Here is a 26516-nt window from a genome sequence, read left to right as displayed (position 1 = left end):
CAGTTATCAGTAACACACTATTTTTCAAAATTGAATTGAAAAAGTAGAGACAGTCAATTAAGTGCTTTTTATTTTAAAAATCTTAAACTCAAAAATAATAGGTACCATTTCAAACTCGGCACTTCGTCGCAGACAATAAAAGCATTTATATCGATTTCAAATGTTGGAAACCTTTCATGGGTTATTGTAAATTTTTAGTGACAAAACGAATTATGTCGAAATTAGAAATAGGAAATTTGAGACCAATATAAGTTTCACCATGATATGCGACTCTATCATTGGGAAACTTTTGATGTCATTTTATTTACTTTTATTCAGCCAAGTTTAGAATAGACTCATATCATTTCACATTTTATTTCATTATGAACAATACCAACTTTAAGTCACTCGAAAGCCTCTAGCTATAAAAATTATCATGATAATACACTTCTATAAACTCGTTTGTAATTCACCAACTGTAGTGTTGCTAACTATACGCATATAGAACGAACTTTTCAAATAAAATATGAAACATTTCGTGTTATGTTGACCTCCCCTGAGTCATCAATAATTTCTAATGACATTGAATTGATGGGAAATGGGTCATCGTTTACCACTGTTCCATACACCTCTAACACGAATACGTGTGCAGTAATTAAATTACATTTTATTTTATAAGCTAAAATAGATAAAATGAAGCATCAAGAAGTAGGTGTGGATTATTGGGCGATGCTCAAAACTATGTTTGCGTATGGAGCTCTGACAGGTCTTTGTTGGATAATGTTAAGGCTTTTCCACGCCGTGTTCACGCTGCCGAGGCGACTGCGGTCACAACAGAATGATATCCAGAACTCTTTGAAAGAGCTTCAGGTATGGTTAATAATAAATATTCATCTAAGTAGCTGAATTTCTTCTGATTCTTCGTCTATCGTTAATATTTGGAGAATGACGAATTAAAAATACAATGGTTTTGTTTTGTTTAACGGTTTTCGTTAAAATTAAATCCTACCAAGAAGTGACGTGTATCTCTTGATCTCACAATGTAGGTATCTGATATAATAATTAAGATAATTTATTTACTAACCCAAAAAGCTCCTTTGCCGACGAGATAACAAATAAAAAAACGAATTTCATAAAAATGCTGTCCTTCTCTTCTAGGTATAATAGAGTTGTTTATTTTTAATCTTTTCTTTTCTTAGTCTTCAGAATATACCATCTATCGGTGTTATAATCCTAGCCTTAGAATACATATAATATATAAACTGAGGTTATTGTATTTATTATGTACCTATTCTAAGGTCGTAACAAATAGCAAGTTATAATAAGATAAAACTTAGGTAGGTATTTAAATTTGTTACACAAGGCATATGAAGTTATTTGAAATCATACTACAGTTATATGTAAACTAGGTAGGTACCTACTTAGTACTACATGTTTTATTTTTAGTATGTTTCATTCAATCTCTACAAACACCAATAATTCACCCCGGATTATTTATTCTATTCTTATAACGTACCTTACGTACTTTTGCTCAATATGCCGAATGTAAGAGTAAGTAATGTGAGTTACTAAAAAACGTTATGTATCTTACTATTAATAGTCTTTGATGTACACTAGGCCACTAGAGTGTAAGGAGGTACACAGTAAATTCCTATCACATTTTGAAGGAATGTTTTGCAAATGTCAAAACGTCTGCATTGCAGTTCAAATATATTATCGTGTCTACAATGTTATCACTTATCAGTATCTTATCATTAATTTCTAGAACCCTCTGTACGTATTTTTGTTAATTATTTATGATAATTATTTGTAACGTGTTACTCTCATGAACTCCGGGAGACAATATCTGTCCAATTCCTACTTCCCTCCCTAGATACAGCTTTCAGAGCTTACGTACATTCGCAAATATCAAAAGAAAGTAACGGTTCCTTGTCAAGAAAATCCTTTTGAAGTATATTAAGCTAAGTAGAGCAATTTATTAAAAATAACAACATTTCATTCAAGTAGGTATTCAATAGATACGCTAATCGCCTGTGTATACAACCAACATATTATATAGCTGATAGTTAAATATAAGTAGATGACAATAAATGCATTGTAATTTGCAATACCATAAGAATAACTCTACAATAACATCATGTATTACAGTAAATATGATTTAGTATTTTATTGCTATAGTTACTAGATCAGATTTAATATATTAATAAATTTACCTTGAATAAATATACGACAATATTTTGTTATGCCTAAATTGCCTTTTGTAAAATCACCTTATTCACTATTATTTCAGAAACGGTTTCCAGACCTCAATATTACAGAGGAAGACTTGCGAAATGCTGAGAAAGAACTCGACGAACTAATTAAAGAAGACAATGATAAGAAAGAAGCAATAAAAGAAAAGGAAGCTCTAGTCGAAACAGAAGAAAATAAAAAAGATATCTAATGTCAACAGACTATTTGAAGTTTGTAATTAGTTTTTTGCACTATAAAGATTAATATTGTACAACGTACCTATTGTAAACGTAATAAGACTTTCTTTGCATTATGAAATAAAGTTATAACTAAAGTAAATATACTGATAAATCGTAATGATAAATTGTAAACAATAAATAGCTTCCTCGTGTCTGAAACGAGATAATGTAGAGCTGCAACATAAAGAGCTCAGTAGAAAACTGAGTATAAAAGAATTACAATAAACAAATGATATGAAATACGTTTTTATCAAATAATTCATTGACGACCTTGCCTTGTGGTCGATATTATGACCTATATAATATATTATCAGTAATTTGTATAGAATGGTTTTTTAAAATATACAACATTATTTAGGTAATAATTTATTGCAGTAGATGACATGACATCATTGTGGCATAAAATATACCTACAATTGAACTGCCTCATATCATCGTTAGGGACGTAAGGAAATAATACATTTACATGCACAAACTAGACCAAATTCGATAACGAACGGTACATAATTATAGCTTCCACTTAGAATGTGATATCAAAACTAATAAGGTCATCATACTTTGCTCTTTGTTCCAATAAAAGTTCCCGTGGCGAAGTTTTGACTACAGAAATAGAGATGGCGTTGTGAACACTAGAAGCTCGCGAAACCGGCCCGCGGCAAGCACCGGGAGCTTTCACCCCGAGCTTTAACTTTATTGATCGGCCCATTCACAAGACTACAAACGTAAATAATTTTATAAGCCGTTTTCGGCGTTTTATTTATCCGTAAACGTGCTGCAATGAACGTGCCGTTGCAACGTCGTGTCGATAGTTTATAGATAGCCGCTATCTCTGTATAAACAACGCAAAACAATAGCAATCAGTTGTTGAAACGTATCGTTATGTGTCAGGCGTGTCGTGCTCAATTAAACGTAATGTGCGATATCTGGTAATTATCCATGAGAGAAGTTAGCGCTGTTTTGTTGTCGGGAACGAGTTAAGCTGCGAAGATGACCAGGTCGAGCTACAGACCGCTGGTGCCGCGCTCCTCCAACAACTCCCTAGAGAACCGGGATATGGGGTGAGTTTAGATCGATTTCAAGTCTCTATGGAATAAATTATAATAAAATCATACAATTCTTTCTGTGAATATTTTGCTGCTAATGCGTAATTTGAAACGCCACGTATATATTTCAAATATTCGTAACTTTGTATGTTACCTAATAGAAGTGCATATTGTGATATAATTTAAACACAAGTGTCTTTAAATAGAATATTGTACCAAGTTAATAATGACGAAACCTATTATTTTTTTACGTGACACAAAAACATTAATGCAATAGTAATATTCATATACAATACTTATTTTACTATTCCATATATCGAGTTATCGTTTTGGACCGTGAGAAATTCTGTAACCATTTTCTTCGCTGATACCACTGATAAAAATTTTCGCTATCGCATATTATTTGTGAGAAAAGTGTACTTTGGAATCCAAAGTCCAAGTACGTATTGGTATTGTAACTAGGAGCAAATATACTGACGAAAATGTTAATACTATGGGATATCAAAATTAACTTACGTCCTTAATCCTTATGTTATAATTATATACAGATATATACAAAGGCGCGATGAAATAAAATATTTACTGCAATTAGAACAAACCTGTTGACAACACTCAATGTAACAAACATGTATGATATAGGTACATGTAATGTAATACTACATAGAATGACATTTTTATAAATATTTTATGACGCACTTACAACGTAATATTTAATACAAAGTTAATGAGTAGAAACAGGATTATATCTTCTAAGACTTTGTCAATGCTCTTTTACTCACGTAATATATTAGCCTATAATAGGTTTAATTAAGTAAGTACATGTACTTGGGAATATTTTCATCCCCTAAGAAGGTATATACTTAGGCATTTTCATACCTACTATTATAATATACATATCAAATATTTAAGAATTATTATCATCGTTGTTAACTAGAAAAAAACATATTATTTTAACATCCTAATAGGTACATAATCGTTTCCAACCGAAATTGACGAGAAACAATTAACTCTTGATGATACAAAATACCAATTTAATTAACGATAGCTACTATTAATAACTTGTAGAGTTTGTAATTTAATAAACAGTAAATATAAATTAATGTTAAATCTTATTCTAATCGCAATTTATTAGTGCCAAGGTAAATATAGAGCGAATAAATGGTATCAGAAGCCTTATCGTATCAGCAAATACAATTCGATCAACACTTGGCTATGTACTTTACGTATGTATTGAATAGGTATATATAGAATCACGTGTATTGGTAACATCAGAAGGTTGCTAAGGTAACCTTGATTAATTATAATTACACATTTACTACCGTGTACTTTTACATATTATTATGTATGAAACAGTGACATAACATATTATGTAGGTGAGTTAGGAAAACGCAAGCTTGTTTTGTACGGTAACAGTTTCATATAAATTCAAGTTATAAAATATAAATTTATAAAGAACTAGTGGTCCGCCCCAACTTCGCCCGTGGTAAATATTTCGCAATAAAAGGTAGCCTATATATCCTTTTTCGGGTATCAAAATATCTCCATACCAAATTTCATGCAAATTGGTTCAGTAGTTTAGGCGTGATTGAGTAACAGACAGACAGACAGAGTTACTTTCGCATTTATAATATTAGTATAGATAGAAAAAATTCCATCACGAGGCGGGACTCGAACCCTCATCCTTTCGCGCCATTCCGGGGCGGATGCCTGACCAACTCAGCCACTCATGACCCATAAATTTATATTTATATTTATAAAGCATTTGAATGCCATAAAACCAAAAATATAAATTTCAATAAATTCAAGTTGGCAAAATTATAGAGAAAATTTTATTTATTTATTTATTTGATTTATTTCAGATAATTGCATCCATATAATTGTTAGTATCTTTTTACCTTAAAAAAAAGAGCATCAACGCAAAAAATTTAACACACACTCTACATAGAGCATGGTATGGTACCTATTGAGCAGAATATTTTGGAAATTTGAAACGTGCAGGTAATATTAGTGTTAATTTATTATAAAGACTATGATAAAACGAAGATAAATATACATTTGTAAGAAATCAAATGTAGCTTATGAGTAATTGCAAGAATCATGAAAACGTCTTCAAGTTTTCAGAACCGTTACAAATTTTATAAATATGTATGAAAAACATCAAACACAAGCAATCAAAAGTGTGTACTTGAGTTAAAAGTTTTTCTTTCAAGTATAAATTACCGTAAAACCAAATAATTTTCCATCATCTTTAAATAAATAATGGCGATTATTAAATAAATTGTTTGATACCGATAAAGCAGCTACGATTTATAGCAGCAGCTTCTGGAACTCTGCCAAAAGGTAGTATGTTTTCGTTTAAGCTCAGGTCATGGCTACTACAGCTTCTACAATCGATATGCACTATCTACCTTACGATTTTATTTATTCTTTAGTAGACCGTACATGTAAGGAATAATTTTAAACTTTTTTTACAATTGAGGATTAAGTATAGGAGTGGAGCTAAGATACTACGAAGGTGAATTTCAACTCTCATCGACGTTGAGTAATTGAAAAAACTCAATCGAAAACAATGATCGAAAATCCTGTTCCTTTATGTAGGTAGTATTATTTCCATTCTAAATGGTTTGTTACCAAGATGTCCATCTTATCTAAATTCATTCAGACATGAGACTAGTATACATAATCATTAGTGATTCAGTATCTAATTACGTACTTTGAGAGATATTTATTATAAGCCTCTTGTCTTTCAGCCACGTGATCGTAAATCGTAGCTTACAAATAAAGTACCTAACCTAAACCCACGTAACAATTAGACTAAAATACTCTGTTAGTTCTCTTATTAGATTTAAATGCCATCGTGCGTCCATTGCATTTACCATTATATAAGTTAAATTGAATTACACATTTGCTGCCTTCCTGTTAGACAAGTACCTAAAGGAGAAAGTTACACGGAACTAAGAGTATTGCATCGAGTCTAAGATCCAATCACTTCTGGACTTAGTATCTGTCTCTTGATGGTGATATATAGTTGTTTACATAAGCTCTATTAGTGTAGGAGTGATGTCGAAAGTATAACATGGTCTGGATTTGTTGCGTAGGTATACAAAGTTCTATGATCTGTCTACAAACGGCCTTTTTCATAGTAGGTCGACATCTTATGAATAAACAAAGTAATTCAGCACTGGTATCATTTATGCATTTGTTCCATAATTCATTGTTTACAATCGAGGAAAGTTTTGCGGACTCATAAGACTTTTTCCACCCTCTGTATAAAATTACTTCTCTGAATCTATTTTATTTATTCTGAAAGAATCTATTTTAACTACAGAGATTCGTATAACTTTATATGAGCTAACAAAACTCGTATTAGTCCAAGATCCCAGAGCGATAAGACATAACTTATTTTCTAAAAGATGAAACTTTAAGTTCTCAGTAGTGTCTCATGTACTTTGTATACCTGCGTGTTTGTGAAGTTTGCCCAGTGACACCTGGGCAGGTACCAGGTGAGAAAGGTGACTAAAAATAAGAGTTACTTTACTTAAATTTAGATGGCTGATTTTTAGATATATTTTATAGAATATCATTCTCAAATGGTATCGCAGGTATCAGACACTTTTCATGGACCAAAACTTTTGTCAGACGCTTTAAAGCTCCACCAAAAATATAATATAAACTTTACTTATTTTTTAATGTCTGATTTTTTAATATGTTATCAACATAATTATTACAAAATTATATTTAATCAGTCAGACAAATTGGAATGACCAAAAATCCACTAAACACAAAAAATATTCAGCCGTGAGTACGAACGCGAGAGCACTATGCGCATGCGTGTCAGAGCGAAGAAAGTAAATATTCCAAAAAGTACTTACTGCTTTCGATAAAATATTTCTGCATCTCTTTTCAAATAAAATGAATTTCAACATTAAGGTAATAATTACTTAATAATTATTAAAATTAAAATAATTTATTGCATATATTCGGTAAATTAATTTTTAGCATAGAACCTCCACCTTTTTGTTTTAGGATGAAAAAGAAAATAGTGTGACAGGCTTAGTGCTTGACAAAGTGGTAAAGTCACGTATCGATAAAAATACAATAATTATAATATCTTTTTCTTCCCTAATATTAACGCAATTATGCACATAAATTTAAACAAGATTTTGTAAGGTTTCCATTTTTTTAGATTTTTGTGCTCTTCTAGATTGCTTAAAAAATAGATGCGATCTTTAAACAGACTGGACTCCTAGTAGGCTAATAGTGACTATTTGTAGCTATCATTTTGGGAGAAAATATGTCAACATAATTTAAAACTCATGCTGCCATATCTATAGAAATTTAAAAATCGTATCTTTTTAACTTGTAGATACGGTATGTACTATGTACAAATATATTTATTGAAAGGGCTACAAACTGAAACAATCGATATTTATTTAATGTGAATTGACATCACTTTAAACTTTTTTCTATACTACGTATCTTTGTTATTCAAAATCTGGGAATGTGTCACCCGCTACTATCGATCCCCCTCAATACCCTTAGGATACTCGTAAACACGCTTGCTTGTGCGCGTGAGCCATTTCGGACGTTTTGTATGAAGTTTCCTTACTGTATGTATATTGTGTTTCTATGGACGTCTCACTCGCTCTGAAACGCATGCATAATGCTCTCGCGTTCGTACTCACGGCCGAATAATTTTTGTGTTTAGTGGATTTTTGGTCATTCCAATTTGTCTGACTGATTAAATATAATTTTGTAATAGTTATATTGATAACATATTAAAAAATCAGACATTAAAAAATAAGTAAAGTTCATTTATTTTTGGTGGAGCTTTAAAGCGTCTGACAAAAGTTTTGGTCCATGAAATGTGTCTGATACTTGCGATACCATTTGAGAATGATATTCTATAAAATATATCTAAAAATCAGCCATCTAAATTTAAGTAAAGTAACTCTTATTTTTAGTCACCTTTCTCACCTGGTACCTGCCCAGGTGTCACTGGGCAAACTTCACAAACACGCAGGTATACAAAGTACATGAGACACTACTGAGAACTTAAAGTTTCATCTTTTAGAAAATAAGTTATGTCTCATCGCTCTGGGATCTTACTCTATATAAGATCGAGGAGATTGTTTGTTTGAAAATATGTTTCCTTAGTGAGAATTATTTTCACAAACTGTAAATCTTATTAATTGATTAAGGGAGAAAGATAATCTCGATAACCTAAGGTTGTCATTTATCCAAACTTATCCGGATAAATTCATATTAACAGGATTTGTGTTTGAAGAAACATGGGCGATCGCTGTCAATTACCTAGAAATGTTGTATCTGCGTTTGCAAGCTATCAACTAATTAAAGGAAATACATATTTGTTTTTAACCGACTTCAAAAAAAGGAGGAGGTTATAATATCATATTATGCAATAATAATGCAGCATCATTTTTTATTAAAGGTAAGTATCTAAGAAAGAATACAAGACATTAATTTGAAAAAATAAATAAATGAGCTCTAAGTATTTTGCTCTATAAAATTTTGTTTTGAGATGAAGAACATTATATATTACATAAAATTATACTTACTAAGGCAAAGTTTTACCATGTTTTACTGAATAAAGTGTGAACTCAAAATGTACATAACTGAACAAATACCTTTGTTGGATGGCAGACTAAGACAATTCTATATGTACTGGAAATAGCTCTTAGGGCCTGGTTGTTATGAGCAATGTTAAAAGATAACGGAGGCAAACTGTAAAACGCACTAATTGTAGAGTGTGGTAGCACGCAACAAACGCGTGTCTTCAAAAGAGTATATTATGTAAATAGGTACTATGTAAATTAAAATAGCTGAATGTGTGTATGAACGACAAAGTACGAACAAACCATAATAAAGATAAAGCAAGATAATATTCTTTATGCGTAAACAAATATTCCATGATTCTAAAACAAGAATTGCCTTTGTGTTTATTACTATTTATTAGGTTAGTTAATTATAGGAATAATGTCAGTTATATTAGTACCTGTCGTTCACATACAGAGGACCATATATATATACAAGTTTCAAGGCAATACTACCTAGTTTGTAAATTATCATTATTATAAAATGCATAGGTTAACATTAAACTAAAAATTAAAATACTCCAATAATTAATTCAATTTAGTTTTTAAATAAAATGTTTTTTAGGGAATATACTTTTCTCCTGACCTCCAGGCTCCTGCCTGACATGGACGAAAAAACCTGTGGAAAAAACAATTTGTCTGTCTGCCAGTCTGATAATGCCGAATAATCTACAAAATACTGTACTGATTTCAACGGGAAATATAAATGTTTTAAGACAAATTGTTCTTTGTTTTATATTGAACTATTATAATTATCGAAACTAAATTGTTATTAATAAGTATAATTAGACTTTGATCTACTTCAATCTACAAAAATTGGCTCGATTTTAGGTTTATAATTATGAAACTATGACGTATGTAGTATAAATTATAATGATTATATACAATTTCGTGCCAAAATACACCAATGTTTATTATGCATTACTAGAACGCATTTATAAACATAAACTTAATTTGGTTCGTGTCCAATTTGTCACTTAGGGAGCAATTGAATATCAGTAGATATTAGTAATGAAAAGTGCTCACCGATACCTATATTCATACAACAACAACAAGTATGTAATCAATTTAAAGTAAATTCCAATTAAGGGTAAATTTGTTCAATCTCCTAATTTGTATCCGGCTTATGCTATAAAAATACATTAAAAGTTTGTCTTGATCCATTGTTATCCTAATTGTTTCTCATTACGCAAAAACTTTTCCGTGAATTTTCTGTAACTATATTATAATATATACTACTATAATGTAATAGGTATATTATACCTATTACATTATAGTCCAGATAAGGATACACTATTGATCCTTTTACTACGATAAAAAAACCGCTACTTGAAGCTAATTATTAATGAATAATTTATTATTTGCAACAATTTAAGCGGTCATAAGCCTCGCTAGTCACATGTGTAGTACATAAATGGTACACTGATAAGATAACGTCTCGCAGAATTCTCGTGTATAAACAAGTCATATTATTTTATGTGTAATCTTTCATTGTAAATAAACTGTCTTAAATTTAATCCATACAAAAAAAGAAGCATCTCAATTCTTAGGTAGGTAACATAGTCCATCCTTTGTGAAAGGAGCTTTTAAAATAAAGGAGTAAAAGCAGTAAAAAAAACTTCATTATTAAATCTTTAGTTCATTTATTCAAAGACGTTTTAACTTTAAACTTTCAAGTTTGAAACGAATATTTATTCCAACTCATTTTTATAGGTCACTGCATTTGTTTACGAAGTTCACAGAATGAAAACTTTAAAAACGTTTCAAGACCAAATTATATTATGAAAAAAATGTTTACACAATTCTCACCTAATTCTATATTTTGCTCTAGCAAGAAAAATACAAGGGCAGCGGAAAATTATCAAGACTATAAAAGTTTTTGAATTTAGTCCAGAAAAAATAGTAGTGTCTATTATATCATAATTTGATTAGTTTATTTTTTGCAACTAAGTAACCGTCCCATATATTTTAGTATACCATTATCATATTAAGTATAACAATAAAATGTTAAATGAATCACTTTATTTTGATAGTGCTACAATAATGTGATTATCTTTATTAAAGTATTTGCTGTAACTATTAACGCAACAAAAAGAATGTCAAAAAGATGCAGGTGGTACTTAGACATGAATTTAAATAACGTAATCTGGATGTGATTATATTATATTTAAGTATTTTTACAATTATAGTACGCAGAATATCTCCTTTTTTGTTTTCAGCAAGTCGATCAGACTTTTGTCCTGCATGTACCTAATTTTAACATTCTATTATGTAGGATCGCCAAGATATCGAAATTCGACCTTCTGTTAACTTACACCTGCGTTCCACTAAACGTATCATGATGATACATTCATTCAAGGAATTTGCATTGTAAGTAATACGAAAACAAAAATGTACTATCGTGATTATAGCGGCACGTGGAAGGAATACTCTACAATACGTATGAGAAACCTGCCTGCATTATTAAATCATAGATATCAACTGTTAACTTAAATGTCATGCGGGTAATGATAGTGTAAGGCTTAGATATAAGGCCATGGTAATCATGGGACAATGCAATTTTATAAAAGGACCTAATAACGTAAAGTAACTAAGGTAGTATAAGCTAAGCTGTAATTTTCGGATAGTATTTTCTGTTTTAATGTATGAGAAAATACGCCTCACATATTTTAAGTTATTTTCCTTTTCATGTTTAACAACTATAGACTTTCAGCAAGCTACGACGTTGCTACAGCGTACATTCTTTTCCAGAGGTCGTTTTATTCATCCGACGTTTTCCGAGATACTTCATTGTGTCGATTTGACTCAAAAGGTATTCGATATTGTGAGCAAACACCTTAAGTAGGTACAGTATAGAGAAGTCAAGGCTGCGAGATATTGACATTTGATACAGATTAGCTTTCGCTATCGTTTGACTCTGTTTATTATTAAAATTGTTAGAGACAAAAGAAGAATATATTTTGTAAGACCCTTGTAAGAATCTTTTGTAGATTTAGTATTAGGTTATCCTATCAACCTACTTGTATAAGAAGTTAGAGCCAATCTACTTAGGCTCTAACTTCTTATACAAGAAAGTTTACGTAGAAAGTTTGACATTACGAAGCTTACATTCTTGGATAATAATGTATGTTGGTGTCTGGTGACTCAAGTTTATATAGTACCTACATGTAAAACGACTGAAACATTTGACTCATTTCAACGACTGATACTAAAACTCAAGCTAAATATCATGGTAATAGGTCTTACTTTAAATAATAAAACACTTTGATGACTCCTTATAAATTCTATTGAAAAACCATAAACATGAATAATATTTAGATAGTATTCAGAAATATAAGATAAGTCATTCAATGTATTAACCTGGATAACGAAATCAGTGATTTTTCCGCGAAAGCTGACTTCAGTTTACGTGACATCAGTCCAGTTTGGCTCCGGACCAAAAGTGTAATTCTAAAAGATACAAGAGTTTCCTGTAATGTAAATAAACCATATTACGCGTTATTGAACCAATTTATTTATTCGTGTTTGTCCCGTTATTTATATGTAAAGAAAATACAACGAATACGTTTCCGGATTATTTTTAATTTTAAATAGAACAAAAACAAAACAAACTTAAATTTTAAAATCATCATTAGCTGAAATTATTTTTGGATAGTATGTATGTATCAGCTATTTTGTATCTGAAAAACTTAGTTACTTGTCATATATTTTACGCAATACTAGAAGGTATATAGTAGGTATCTCAGGTAGGGTAGTATCAAGTATGTAATTAATAATATGATACGCACTAGCCTCTAAATCTGTAATTTTTTCAACATTAATTTATTCAACCTGTAAATGTTTACAGGGAAGACGTTATAGTGTAAACGACTTCTCAAACAATTTTATGGCTATTGGCTTTGTTTTGATTACCAAAGTGATGCATTAGCACACGAGTTTATCAAACGTAAACATCATTTTTTCTTCGATAACGATGATAAGATTGCAAGAAAAAGAACGGCTTTTGTTTTATTTTATCTGATAAATTGATGTTAGAAACAAATATTGGTAGATTATTATAAAGTGTAGAATCACAGACTAATAATAATTCTACTTGTATATTATACTACGTATACAAGTTGAATTTAGATACCACCTACCTATGTGTTAAATGCTCTGTGTTCACGAAACTAAGCTATTATAAAGGATCATTATAGGTAACAGAAAATTATCAGTTATATTTTTCGAGTAGGTGTGTCAGGATTATAATCTTGATAACGATCACAAGATGAAATCATCCCAGACTTTACTTTTGTTGTCTTTGGCTTTTATTGCCTTATTTTACGCAATAATACTCGTATGCGGTATATTATAATCTAGTATAAAATACCTAAGCGTGTACCTATTACATACTTAAAGTGTTTATGTTGGTTGACTGTTAATTATAATTTATAGGTAACGCAGTCACAACATACATTATAAGGTACATAGGTAGCTATAAAATAACGCTAACCATTGATTTATTAAAATATTTTAAATGAAGTATTTTTCGCCTACCTAAAGTCACTGCTAGAGCTTGTTACATTTTTAAAGGAACTTGGCATAAACTTTCGGGGAAGATGGGCATGATGTTGTAATTTTATGGTATGTTATGTTGGAAGGAACAAAAGACCGTATTCAACCAATCCCTACACCGCCTCGTTACGTCACGCATACGTAATCCCGGTTGATATTAATAGCAGCTGCTCACATGGCACTAACGCGGAGGTCATTCAACTTACCCATCTCAAATCAAAGTGCTAAATATTTAGTATAATATTCATGCTGCTATGACGCGACGGGACTCAGCTACAGGAATGCAAATTGGGCAGTCATGTCCAAGGTGCGAAACGCGAATAAAATATTTAGTTGTGTGACGCGGACTTAGTAAACATAAGTACGGTACATGACAATTGAGAAAAAAAAGTTTTTCCAACGTTGAATTTATTTCAAAAAGATATATAATGTAGCAACATATACAATTAATATAGTATTAAAAACTTTTTTCCTTTAGTAGTAAGTATAGGTATACCCAGTTGTTCCAACATTTTCAATTATTTTACTACGTGACGTTAGAATTCACTTTGAAGAATTTCCTTACCTACTTGTGAGTTAGTAATAAAAATATAATAGTGGAATTACTATTAGCATATAGGTATATAATTACCGAAACACGAAAATTTTCGTGACATTCTTATCATTACCAGTCTGGCAAGCTATCCTTACACGCGTGTAATTCTAATTTAAATTTGCCAGAATAGTTATCGTGACAACATTCTTGATGTTAAGTCAATGTACCTAACTATTTAGTAATACAATCGTGTAGAAAATCTACGTCACCTATTATTTAAGGAAAATGGTTAACAAAATACGCAAGTGTTCGATAACCACCTAGGTAGATTTATCATAATAACGCTATGATTCTAAAGTAAACATTTGAGATTTTATAAACAAACATTTCACAACTGAAACTAATTTTTTTCCGTGTTGATACTGCATCCTGCAATAAATAAAAGCTAGCATGTATAAATATAAACTATAGGACTCTATTTACACTTTTATTACAGAGCACAATTATTTCTGGAGATGCGTTGCGCAAAGATATTGCGTCTCAGATTTAAAAGTGGGGCATTTACTATATCTACATAATATATCCACTGCCTGTATATTATTATCTTATATTATTAAAAACGGTAAAGTTTCGCAGTTCGTAAGGTTAATGTAAACTAGGTACATCCTTAACAAGTAACGTCTAACCTTTATTTTTTATCCCGGGTCAATCCTGGAAAAAACGGGGGCTAGCAGCGAGACAAACATAAAGTGATATTTGATTTGACTCCAGGATTCCTTCTTCTTTGCTTAATACCTGACACCACTGTTAAACAGCTCCGGGCCTGTGAAAGTTTCAAGAAAATCGTTAAAGAAATTACAGAGATTACATGAAAAAAACGGGCAGATTCAAAATTTTGTTAAAATTAAAAACGATCCAATTTTTAAATACTTTAAACATAATGGTATTTTGAATGTATGTAATGTATTTTGAGTGTGACTTTTCCCCGAATTTACCAAAATTGAAAATATATTTTTGGTTCTATTATAATCATGAATTGTTTCAAAGCATTAAAAATTGCTTATCGCAGATAATATTGCATTTATCGCAGATAACTATGTACATAGTTATATGAATTTGGATGTGTTGTAAAGTGTCGTCTTCCGTATTTCTTACTTGCCTATTATATTATTATATTATTTGTATTAGTTTAAACATTACGCGATAAACATAAACATTATTTTCATGTAATTATATACTAAATTAGGTTCAATTAGAAATTACTTAGAAAATGAACATGATTGATACAAAGTTTTCCTTTACTAAATTACATACAATCATATGAAAATGGTCTATAGCAGTGCGAACTGCCTTGACCGCTTATCAGTGGGTACTACTAATCTATAAAAAATAATTTGATAACATTTAATCCATTAATTAACTCAGCTTGTTAATTATGAAAATTATTATATGCAATTTGATTTAATTACTGCTGTAAAAATCAATGTTTGATATGGTATTTTAAGATAAAACATACTACATATACTGTCTATTAGGTAATTATTAAGAACTAGCTTCCGCCCGCGACTCCGTCCGCGCGGATGTCGGTCTTCGCGTGGATGGTTTATTTCTCCATTTTGAGTAACTCTGACAATATATATCTGAGTATCTGAGTATATCTATTGGACCCTAATACGGCTAGGCCTATAATAATACGCAACGTGTGTTCGCGGTTCTACAGAACAACTGCAACGTCTATGGATAAAACTGAAAAATTAAGATTTTTTTTTCTACGTATTTTTCCAGGATAAAAAGTATCCTATTTTACGCCCAGGATAATAAGGTATAATTATACCAAGTTTCATCAAAATCGAACCGTTAGTTTTCACGTGATGCCTTCACATACAGACAGACAGACAGACAGACAAAAATTTTTTTAATCGCATATTTGGGTTTGGTATCGATCCAGTAACACCCCCTGGTATTCTTTTTTTCAATATTTTCAATGTACAGAATTGACCCTTCTACAGATTTATTATATGTATAGATAAGTGTGCAATTAAAAATCAAAATTGATTAAACTCTTATGGATTAAATAGTTAACTACTCATAGCTATAACAAAAACCAAAATATACCTATATTCTGGTTTATTATCGAAAATCGATTAACCGATAACAAAAACAACCGTTACATGTTACTATTTAGTCACTTAATTTGTTGGTAGGCGTGTTATTAGTAACACAGTGATTCACGTGTCCTCAACCAAAAATTCCTAATATTCGACACCATTCATACTGATTCAGTTATCTATATTTAAACAACACCCACAGTCCGAAACATATAATTTCCTACTTTTAACTGGGAAGTGTTGGCAGAAGAGATGAAATTACAATTTAGTTACTTGCTTTAACAACTATTAAATGAGATACCTAAATGTAAAATTTTATTTGTTTGTATGCTTTAATTTATTAAAAACTTTTTATACACTTTTAAAACAATCATTTTACAAGTCAAACACCTTAAATATTAGTGTTTATTATACCATATTTTATTGTAGAGCCTATGAATTGAACTCTACCTAACCACAGATAATATTATAATAAGTACTGTTTACTGTATAATATACTAACTATACTCAGTAATCTGTGAAGGTACCTTCACTCACTGTACGTTATATTTTCACAATTTTTCCTTAATAATTTAATTATGTTTACAGTTTGTATTATGTGATGAATAATACAACTTGAGATGTGCGTAAATGCACACAAACATAATTTACAATTATTTATTTTGGCGTAACAACGGTTTGTACAAAAGGTCGTAGTAGGTAAATCGTTTTGTTTATTTTTGTATGGCTACCCGCTTAGTGGAAACAACAATCAATTAGATATTATAGACGCTTCTTTCGAAAGCCAAGCGGATGTTTAAAATATGCTCTCTTTCTAGAGTTACGTGTTTATAAATTAATGGTACTCACAGCTCCTTTGAAATCTGTTTTTAATGTCTGAGACATGTAAGTAAATATAGTAATAACGAGGGCAAACGTATTCCAGTAAATAAATGAATACATTTTTAGAAATTATCAATTATTTAGATTCACATTATCATATCAGAAAGTATTTAGCTTAAAATAGAAGCATATACCTATTATATACCTATTTATATCTAATAATCAATACATAATTATGGTGCAATTATATGTGTAATTATTGAATATCAATTGGTTTGATTATCGTAATATAAAAGAACTTCTTTAATGTTTTTTTACAAGTAGTATATGGTTATATACTTAACGTTGACAGTTCATAGCTTTATGGGATTAGTCACTAACTAATCCCATAAAAGACACCGTCAAAAGCGTCTGATGGGTTTACAGATAGCCTCTTTTATACGACTCTGAAACGCTATTGAAGGTGAAGAGCCTTTAAGCTTCAAGATACTTTGTACTTTGAGCCGTATTTGCAGATTTTTAACCAACCGTTACAAGATGATTTATTAATCCTTTCTTTGCTTTCTAGATTATCGATTTCATATTTTAAAAGTCATTTATAAATACATGTAGGTACATAAATTATATACAAATAAATAGGTTTTTTTTAATATAGTTGATAGGTAAATTTTCGTAAAGTATTGTGTCATAATACTGACGACGCGGTTGGCGCAGTGGTAAAGTAACTGCCTATAACTGAGCCGACGGTCCCGGGTTCGATCCCCGGTCAGGGCAAATATTTGTGTGATGAACTCAATTATTTGTTCTTGGGTCTGGGTGTTATTATCTATATATGTTTTTGTTAAATATTATATTTATCGTCGCCTAGTACCCACAACACAAGCCTTAATTGAGCTTACTGTGGGACTAGGTCGATTTGTGTAATAATGTCCTATAATATTTATTTATTTATTTTATAATAGTAACTAGCTATGTCCGGCGGTTTTGGTTGATGGTTTATAGATGTGGTTTATAGTTAGGATTAGTTTGGATGGATACATATTACATAGCCCTCCTCGATTAAATGGAATCTAGCAGTGAAATAATTTTACAAATCGGACCTGGGGTTCCTGGGAATAGCGCGTACAAGCAAACTAACTCTTCTGCTTTATAATATTAGTTTATATAATGTTATATATATGTAACTGACATAGGTAATGTAATATGATCCTTTATACCACACAATACCTACACAGTAACATTTACATGAATGAGCAAGAAGCATCATCACGTTCATAAAAACTTTTATATTTACTATGTCAAGTACCTAGGTAAAGCAATATTTGTTTCTGATACAATTATCTATTATAAATGCGAAAGTAACTCTATCTGTCTGTCTGTACCAATTTGCATGAAATTTGGTATAGACTATAGAGATATTTTGATACCCGAGAAAGGATATAGGCTACTTTTTATCCCGGGACATAGGATAGGTTATATCCCGATTGCCGGAAATCCCATGGGAAGGGGAACTATGCGGGTTTTTCTTTGACTGCGCGGGCGAAGTCGCGGGCGGAAAGCTAGTCTCTTATAAAAGAGAGAAAAGTGTTTTCTATTCACACGATATAATATTAATATTATACAAATCTCTCGAACTTGTTTAGTTCTTGTGTGGTTCTTGTATTACAACTTTCCTTTTTAATGTAAGTTCACAGATTATTATCACATTGGTAATATTACTAAGTTTATATTGTCATAATAAGAATAAAAACAAACATTTAGTACACTACGCTTACATACGTTAGCAATATAATTATTACATAATAAATGGTTATTTATGACGAAAGAGTGATAAAACCCTCATTTAACCGAACAACTTCATAAAGTATTATAATTGTTGTTGTTATGTGTTGTTTTATTTTACTCTACATATTATATTTATATAACTTCGATGTTTGGGAATTAAGTAAATAAACACGCAAAAGTAGACAGAAAAGCCGACAAGCTACTTTATTAAATCTTTTCATAGAACAGCAAATATTACTTCTCAGAATTAGAGTGATCTCACTTTGTAATAAGGAATCTAATGAGATTTTTTATCTATAACCTAACCTACCTGTACCTGTATAATATTGTAATAATGCTCATATTTCGAAACATATATAATAAAAACAAACAAAAAATCATATTGTTGTTTCTTGTTAACAACTTTAAATAAATCTTCGATCTTCTTTTTGGGGTCGATGACCTCTTTGGTAAAAAGCTTGCTTACACTTTATATTCAAGGTATAAGTTACAACGTTTTTTGTATGAGTTAATTATATTTCTCGTACATTTTTATTTTGTTTTCATCAACTTAAACAATATGAGGAAAGTAGTGAATTTTATAACGGTCGGTGGCCCATTTCCCTGGTAAAGAGATTTCCGTAATCAAGTCGATTTCTCCGTGTCACACGTGTCCTACGCAATCTGTTTACTTTAATAAACATGAACCACGTGGGAGATACACTTTGGCACTTGGCACGTTCTTATAAAAAAGAATACCTATTACAATAAATTATTACTAAATTATAATTAATATTAACATAATTGTCTATGTGGAAACAAAGGGCTAGATTTGTGAAGTTTTTCCTACCGGCAATTTGACTGACACATTTGACGAATATGCAAAAAAATGAAAATAGCAATTCCAACAAGAAAACTGCTGAATAATTGAAATGAATACAATCCGGAAGACCAAGGTGCTTTGTTTATTTAATCGCCTCACGAAATGCGACACTGACCGCATTATGTAGGTACACTCGCGGTCTGCAGCATCCACGTCTACTTTCTATCTTCTGCACCTAGCTGCTGGCTACAAGAATACTATCCTGCGTGCAACTAAAAATAGCTTTTATAGTCCAGATATAGAAGCTAAAATCGATTGTATAGTATTTAGGGCGCGCTAACATCGAATGCTGTCGTATTTTGAGATGGGTGTACTCGGCAGTCGCGCGTTGCGCAGCGCCGCAAGTGAGCGTGTCGCTGCTTTGTGTTTTTTTTTATTATACATCAAATTTATAGTGTTGTGAATTAATATGACCGGTGAAAATAAAAGCGCGTTTGTGCATCGTTGCTAAGTGCGATGCACTTGCGTGCTCTCCCGTCGCTGGATCAGTCTGCCGGCATGAAGGGACAACCGGTTTGGTAAGACCACCACTTGTGCATACTGATTAGAAAGCCTCTCCAAGTTTAGCTCAATCTTAACATTTAAATGTTTTATACGCTCGCTCATGTAGAACACACTTGAAGCTTTGAGAGTCATAAGAGCTTTCATCTACATTAAATACAAAATGTGATTCATAATATTATGCGTTTAGATAATAAATTTTTTTTTGGAGTAAAAAACTATTTATAATAGTATGATGAAATTGGGGTATCTTATTTTAGCAGCCATATAAAAGAGATGTAGAGTTGAGCAATAAAGTTCGATTATTTATAAAGGCTCAGGCTTATAAAGGCTATATTATATATATATTTTAGAGTACACTCATAATAAGGATTGTATTGTATTGAACTAGTATTAAATCATATTATGTACTTACTTAATAATAAAACGTATAAAATATTCACATTGAAAATAATTCAGTTTGTATCTATCTCTACCATCACGTACTCTTGCGAAAATTATGTGCGTGTCAATTTTAGAGAAAATGTTGGATTTTAAAATGAAGTATACCGTTCGTTTTCACATTTTACGTAACCAAACAATACTTAACATTGCGTTAGATAAAGCCGAAGCCAATTTGTTTATATCGGACTTTGTTTGTTATTCACGCTCTACGTGCTTCGCCTGTTCCTTTACTACCTCCTAATTATTACTTCCTCACTCAAAATTAGTTAATATGTAGTTAGTAAGTAATTTAAAATTATATTCTTTAGGAAGTTATTATTTATTGTAGAGAATTAAACAGACACTACATTTTGTCTAATTAATTTCTTATAGTAAACCCAAACACAATAATGTTGGCATACAAATAAAAATAATCCGGCCCTGTAGGCCTGCCCATGTTAGGCCCCTAATACAATGAAATAATTTGATAAGTGATTTTGGCACCCCTCGTCTTGTACACGTCACAAAAGCTCGTGTCTTTTATCTAAGAATTTTCCTCGACTATCGTATTTCTCTAAAGGGTAAACAAGGCTATTTGCCCCACGCCAATATCAGGACCGACAGACGCCAGCCGATATAGTTTAAGTAAACTATCTCGATGTGTGTGTTGACAGGCACCGTAACTTGATTAGTTTGCCCGTCTTACAAGCCTTTTATCGAAGTTCAATATTCATATTTATGCTACATTTTGTATCCATCTTTTTAGACAATATTTAGAAACTATGTGAATCTGTATAGCAATATAAGCAAAATCGTGAAAATGTTTATATTTTGCTAAATCTTTAAATTTTCTACAAGAAATAAAGACTAATTAATATTCGCTACACCATCCCTGATGTACCACAGTGCCCTAGTTTTGTTGAGAAATAAGGACCATCTTATTCTTAAAAGATTTGCTCATAAATTGTTTAATTATTCATTTCATGCGTTTCAAGGTCTTCAGGACAATAGAACCACTCTAAATAATAGCCAATTCACACCCTCCTCATAGTTAAAAGAATGAGGATAGAAAAAGGAAGCACACAATTGGATAATACGACCATTCCGCTATAAATAGAATATAGAGCAAATTATACGATACACAACTGAGATTACCGTTCTATTTGTTTTCTTACTATAAGAACTTTTTAGATTAAAATAGTGCAATATTGGTAACTATAATTTGGTTCATTGATAAGAATGCTCAATACTTAGATAAGATATGAATAAACTGAATGTATAAAGTAAATCGAGTAATTAATATTTTTCACACCGTTTCTTTATAAACATTTTTTAAAAGCATATTATTTATTAAAGATGTGAATAGTAAATACATGAATGCTCTATTAACATATATTTTAAAATCATTTAGTTTAGTATATAAGCAAAAAACAACTAAGTTCCTCTAATTAAAAGCACAAGCGACGCGACGTGTAGGCGACGCAACCTAATTCGCGTGTGATTGAAAGTTGATAACAAAATTGTGTAAGCTAAAATAAAAAATCTATAGACTTTAGAGTCATATCAATTTATGTGTACCAATGATATACATTAATAAATTGTAAGTCTATTATTCACGTATACATTAACCCGGCAAAAAATAAATAGTGGGTCATAGGCAATTATTACATTTCCTTAGCGTGTTTTATGCTTATTACCTATGTTACAACTTTAAAAGTATGTCGACAGGATTAGATTATTCGGGCTGTAAGTTCTATAATATACTTCCTTTGTACTTCGCCTCTATACCCATAAAAATGTTTCTGACAATAAAATTATTGCTGTCTTTAAAATTTTTATTCGTTAAAGATTGTACTTAAATGATCCATTATTTTGGTAATAAACCCACAAACTGAAGATTCATTAATTCCCGTAACCTCATATGTCATATCTACAAATTAATAACAACACTAACCTATATTATATTACATGTAACTATTAGTCACATATATTTCAAACAATAAGATTAACGTCTACTCTATTTTCCTATTCATAATTCATCAATAACGCTATTAATTTGTAAAACTTCATTTCACATACAAGTCTTGCGGCAATTTTAAACTTTAACATTTCAGGAAGTGTCTCTCATTTAAAAGTAATAACCACTGTATGAGATTATTATCATTAAACTACACATTGTTGTCATGGTTCAGATGCTGATTAAAATTACTCCATACGGTTAATTTACTCCAACTGAATACAGTTGCGTTGTTACTGCAGTTATGAAACTAAACAACTGAGAAATGACAATATAGACGAGAGTTAGTATTTCATATTATAGCCTGTTATGATAAAGAATGGAGATTTCTTATGAAATGTATAAAGTTATTTTTTTAGGTAATACTTGTAGAGCCGGAGGGAAGATGTTTGTTTTAGAGGAGACATTTAATTTCTCATTGAAAACCAAGTAAAATCGAAAACGGACCTATCAAGTGTAGATTGTACAGACTACAGCCTCAAGACAAGCAAAAGAAATGAAAACACATTCTGAATAGAACTATAAGTGAGAAGTGTTTGCTGAAGCAACGATCTCTTGTCAAGTCATTTATTATTTCAGCGGGGTTGCTTGTCTGCCAACTTTAAGAAAAAGCCTTAGAGCAAAAAAACTTAAAAATACAAAATATTATGTCAACGTTTCCACCTTTATTCCACATTTACAAAACTCTAATGTTTTAACTTTTAATAAAGTATTTACAAAATTTAATACATATTCTTTCGCGTAATTGTTAATTTCTTCTTTGAGAATAATTAATAACAAAAAAATATACTCTCGTTAAATTCAAAGAATTTAACACCTACATTTATATAACAGAAGCGATGAAACTATATGTAAGAACAATAGCTTGATCTCATTCTCATGCAGAATTTATGTTTGGAAAGTGATAATACTAAAATTACCTAATTACAATAAAAATAAGGAACAATTATTCATGTAATTTAAATAACAGCAGGTACGTGATTAATCATGTTTTATGAACGTTATTGGGATGTTGCTCGTAATACACGATCATGAAACACCATTTTAAAATCAGGTGAACTCTACATAATTATTAGGTACCTTAACGTAAAATTTCGGATTAGTATAGCATAGAGTTATAAAGAGCATATCTAAAGGTCATAAATCTAGTTCACCATTCGCCTTTCATCTCATTGAAATGTAGGTCAATGAAAAGAAAATATAAAGTTCAATATTTCTTAGAAATAACCTAATTGATCCATTTCCAATACCTAATTTAGTCGATAATTTGAGCGTCATCGATAATAATAATTAGCAGCTTCCTGTTAGCTGTAAACAGTTTGTAATAACAAATCAAAACATTGATTCATATAGTCTCGTTTAAGCCATTATTGGGTTAATATTTGCAAGTGCTTTAAGACTGAAAACCGAGATAGCGAACATAACCGTAAACACGCGTGCTGAAAAGGAGGATTCTAGGCCAGGAGAATCTATGACACATTTATACCGTTCTTATATTTCTTTACAGTTTTTTCAACAATTCAAAATTAGTCTACTTAGAGTATTAAACCAACCGGAGTGGCCATTGGCAGGCGTTGGTTTTTAATTGGGTAATGCTCTAAGTTAGTCTACAATCTACATCGCCAAATTGTACATTTATTATAAGTAATATCGTTTCTGTAAATTTTGTTTTTGTGTGCAATAAAGTGTTTTCTATCTATCTATCTATCTACATCTTCGTCGATGTCCGATTTGTTTTTCTATGTCAAATTATACAACGAGCTCCTATATCGTGACTATAATTAGAATCATGTATCGACAAAATTGTTAACAAGTAATTATGTCGTTGAAATAGAATTAATGACCTCACTTTGTCGACTTGTTTTGATACACCAACTATGAAGTTTGTATGGTTCATTTACACTATAATAGGGACACTTAATTTATTACGAAGGTATATGTATAAAAATTGGATACAATCGAATTAAATTAATTAATATGCGTGTCATTCAGTGATTAGGGTGCGATCATATACATATATTAATGCGCAATGATGTATATCGGGGCTCTTAGACATACAAATGAATTACACTTTTATAGACCGACTACGAATTAATCGATTAGGTACCATTTGCATTGGGTCAACGAACCGACATTTTGTACGAAAATCCTGTTTATTTTTTGTTGTATCGCCAGACATATTTAGGCAATGATACACTGAAAAGAGGTTTTTGTTGTATGCCAACAGGTCTTTTATAAGAATATAAATAAAATAAATTCGTAATACTTAAATAAGCTGCTTCTATAATCATTACACAAAATAATGAGGTACAAATACTTACTTACATAAGTTGTCTCGAAGCAATAAACAGAAATGATTGTTTTAGAAATCGTTTAGAAATTTTACTCTATCACGCGATATATATGTATTTAGAAACATTTAGACAATAGAGAAAGAGGCATGTTAAAATTGTGTTCCACGTGTACATTATGTCGCTCGCAGTATTAAAAACAGAGTACTTTAAATTATTGCAAATTATGAATTCATATTTGGCTTTATAAACAAATCGTACAGACTTTCGAAAAAAAATATAAAAACACGAACTTTCAAGCACTTTAACTCAAAACATAAATTCACAAAAGAATCGCAGACGTCATTAAAATTTTATACCGAGGAACGAGCCTTGCAACACCCAGGATAATTTTCATGTGCATTCACCAACAATAATTAATTGGTATATACGGCAATGTGAAAAGTGAATTAAGTTTGCTGTATGCAGCTTTTCATTTTCAATGCGGTACTTAAACGGGGCCGTGAATGTTTTTAGATTTATTTTTGCAATAATATGCAAATAGCTCATACTAAGGTTATAAAGTTTGAACGATTTGCCATAGTTGTTTAAATTGATAAACATCAAAATTTCACCATGTATGTAGGGTACATAAATAGTTAAAATTTTAATAAGACCTCTTAGGTCTTGCAATTAATTATAAAATATTAAAAGTTGTAGGATGCATGGTAATTAATCTAGGTAAAGTAAATTACGTCCTTTGATGTGTTTCCGTTATACCTACTTGAAATATTTAAAACAGTACAAAATACACAATCTGCTTTTAAAGATGCGCAACCTGCAATGTTTATGCTATATTTAAAATGCATACATCATCTCATCTATTAATCAGCTTCCACAAATATTTGCACAATGATGATATAAACGTCACGTTCGTAATAAATATTTATGATCCTATCAAGTTTAAATTTATGTATCCCATGTGATTCTCTAAATTAAATGGATTCAAACCAATAAGTTTCCTAAAATAATTTAAATAAGCCAAACACAAACCTAGTTTTATAATAGGTTTTATACAACTGTTCAACGCACAATAACATCATATTACAACTATGTATTACAACTATTCTACTCAAAAATTCGGAGAATATTCGACAGTAAAAGGCGTACGAGTTACAACAATATGTTCAATTGTCTTTTCTTTACAGTTTTTACTAAAACGTTTGACCTTAAATGTTTGTTACCTATTATGTGTAAATTCTGACGAATCACTCGTGGTTGGTATTTTATGCTTTCTAAACAACAATCCGCAAATGTCTGCAACTAGTAATTAGCCGCTAAATTATTATAATATGTTCGTGCTTAGTTTATGGTGAAGGAAACATCTCTGACTGCCACGGTCCCGACCTTCGGCTTGGGTCACGGCTTTCACGCAAAACTACTTATTCCGATATAATTCCGCTTAAGATCGCTCCTTTAGCACGCTAATGTTTAACAATTCATCGCATTATTACGTCAAGTCACGACAACA

The 26516-nt window shown here is 30.9% G+C and overlaps 2 protein-coding genes across 3 annotated transcripts in view; both read left to right on the top strand.

The window, feature by feature from the left end:
- The first annotated feature begins 614 nt into the window (after nt 1–614).
- LOC123693013 lies at nt 615–2660 on the top strand. Its single transcript, XM_045637882.1, has 2 exons — nt 615–849; nt 2270–2660. Exons 1-2 carry the CDS (start codon nt 673–675, stop codon nt 2420–2422), a joined length of 330 nt encoding a protein of 109 aa, XP_045493838.1. The 5' UTR covers nt 615–672; the 3' UTR covers nt 2423–2660.
- Nucleotides 2661–3177: 517 nt separating this feature from the next.
- The window catches only part of LOC123692996, a 50811-nt gene continuing 27472 nt past the window's right edge, over nt 3178–26516 (top strand). Inside the window, exon 1 of one of the 2 annotated variants that reach the window (XM_045637862.1) lies at nt 3178–3508. In XM_045637862.1, coding sequence (XP_045493818.1) covers nt 3438–3508 — 71 coding nt within the window. In that variant the 5' untranslated portion in view covers nt 3178–3437. Of the gene's footprint in view, nt 3509–20090; nt 20293–26516 lie in introns of those variants that run through there. The other variant, XM_045637863.1, reaches the window with a different exon arrangement.

Source organism: Colias croceus, chromosome 7 (genome assembly GCF_905220415.1).
Source record: "Colias croceus chromosome 7, ilColCroc2.1".
Lineage (NCBI taxonomy): Eukaryota > Metazoa > Arthropoda > Insecta > Lepidoptera > Pieridae > Colias > Colias croceus.
The sequence above is the reverse complement of the archived record's forward strand: the minus strand, read 5'-3'. Positions and strand labels throughout refer to the sequence as shown.

Bases quoted from the DNA above. Each gene is read 5' to 3' on its own strand.
- LOC123693013 (XM_045637882.1), top strand. From the start codon at position 673: ATGAAGCATCAAGAAGTAGGTGTGGATTATTGGGCGATGCTCAAAACT. The intron at 850-2,269 runs GTATGGTTAATA...CTATTATTTCAG, and splicing joins ACTCTTTGAAAGAGCTTCAG to AAACGGTTTCCAGACCTCAA.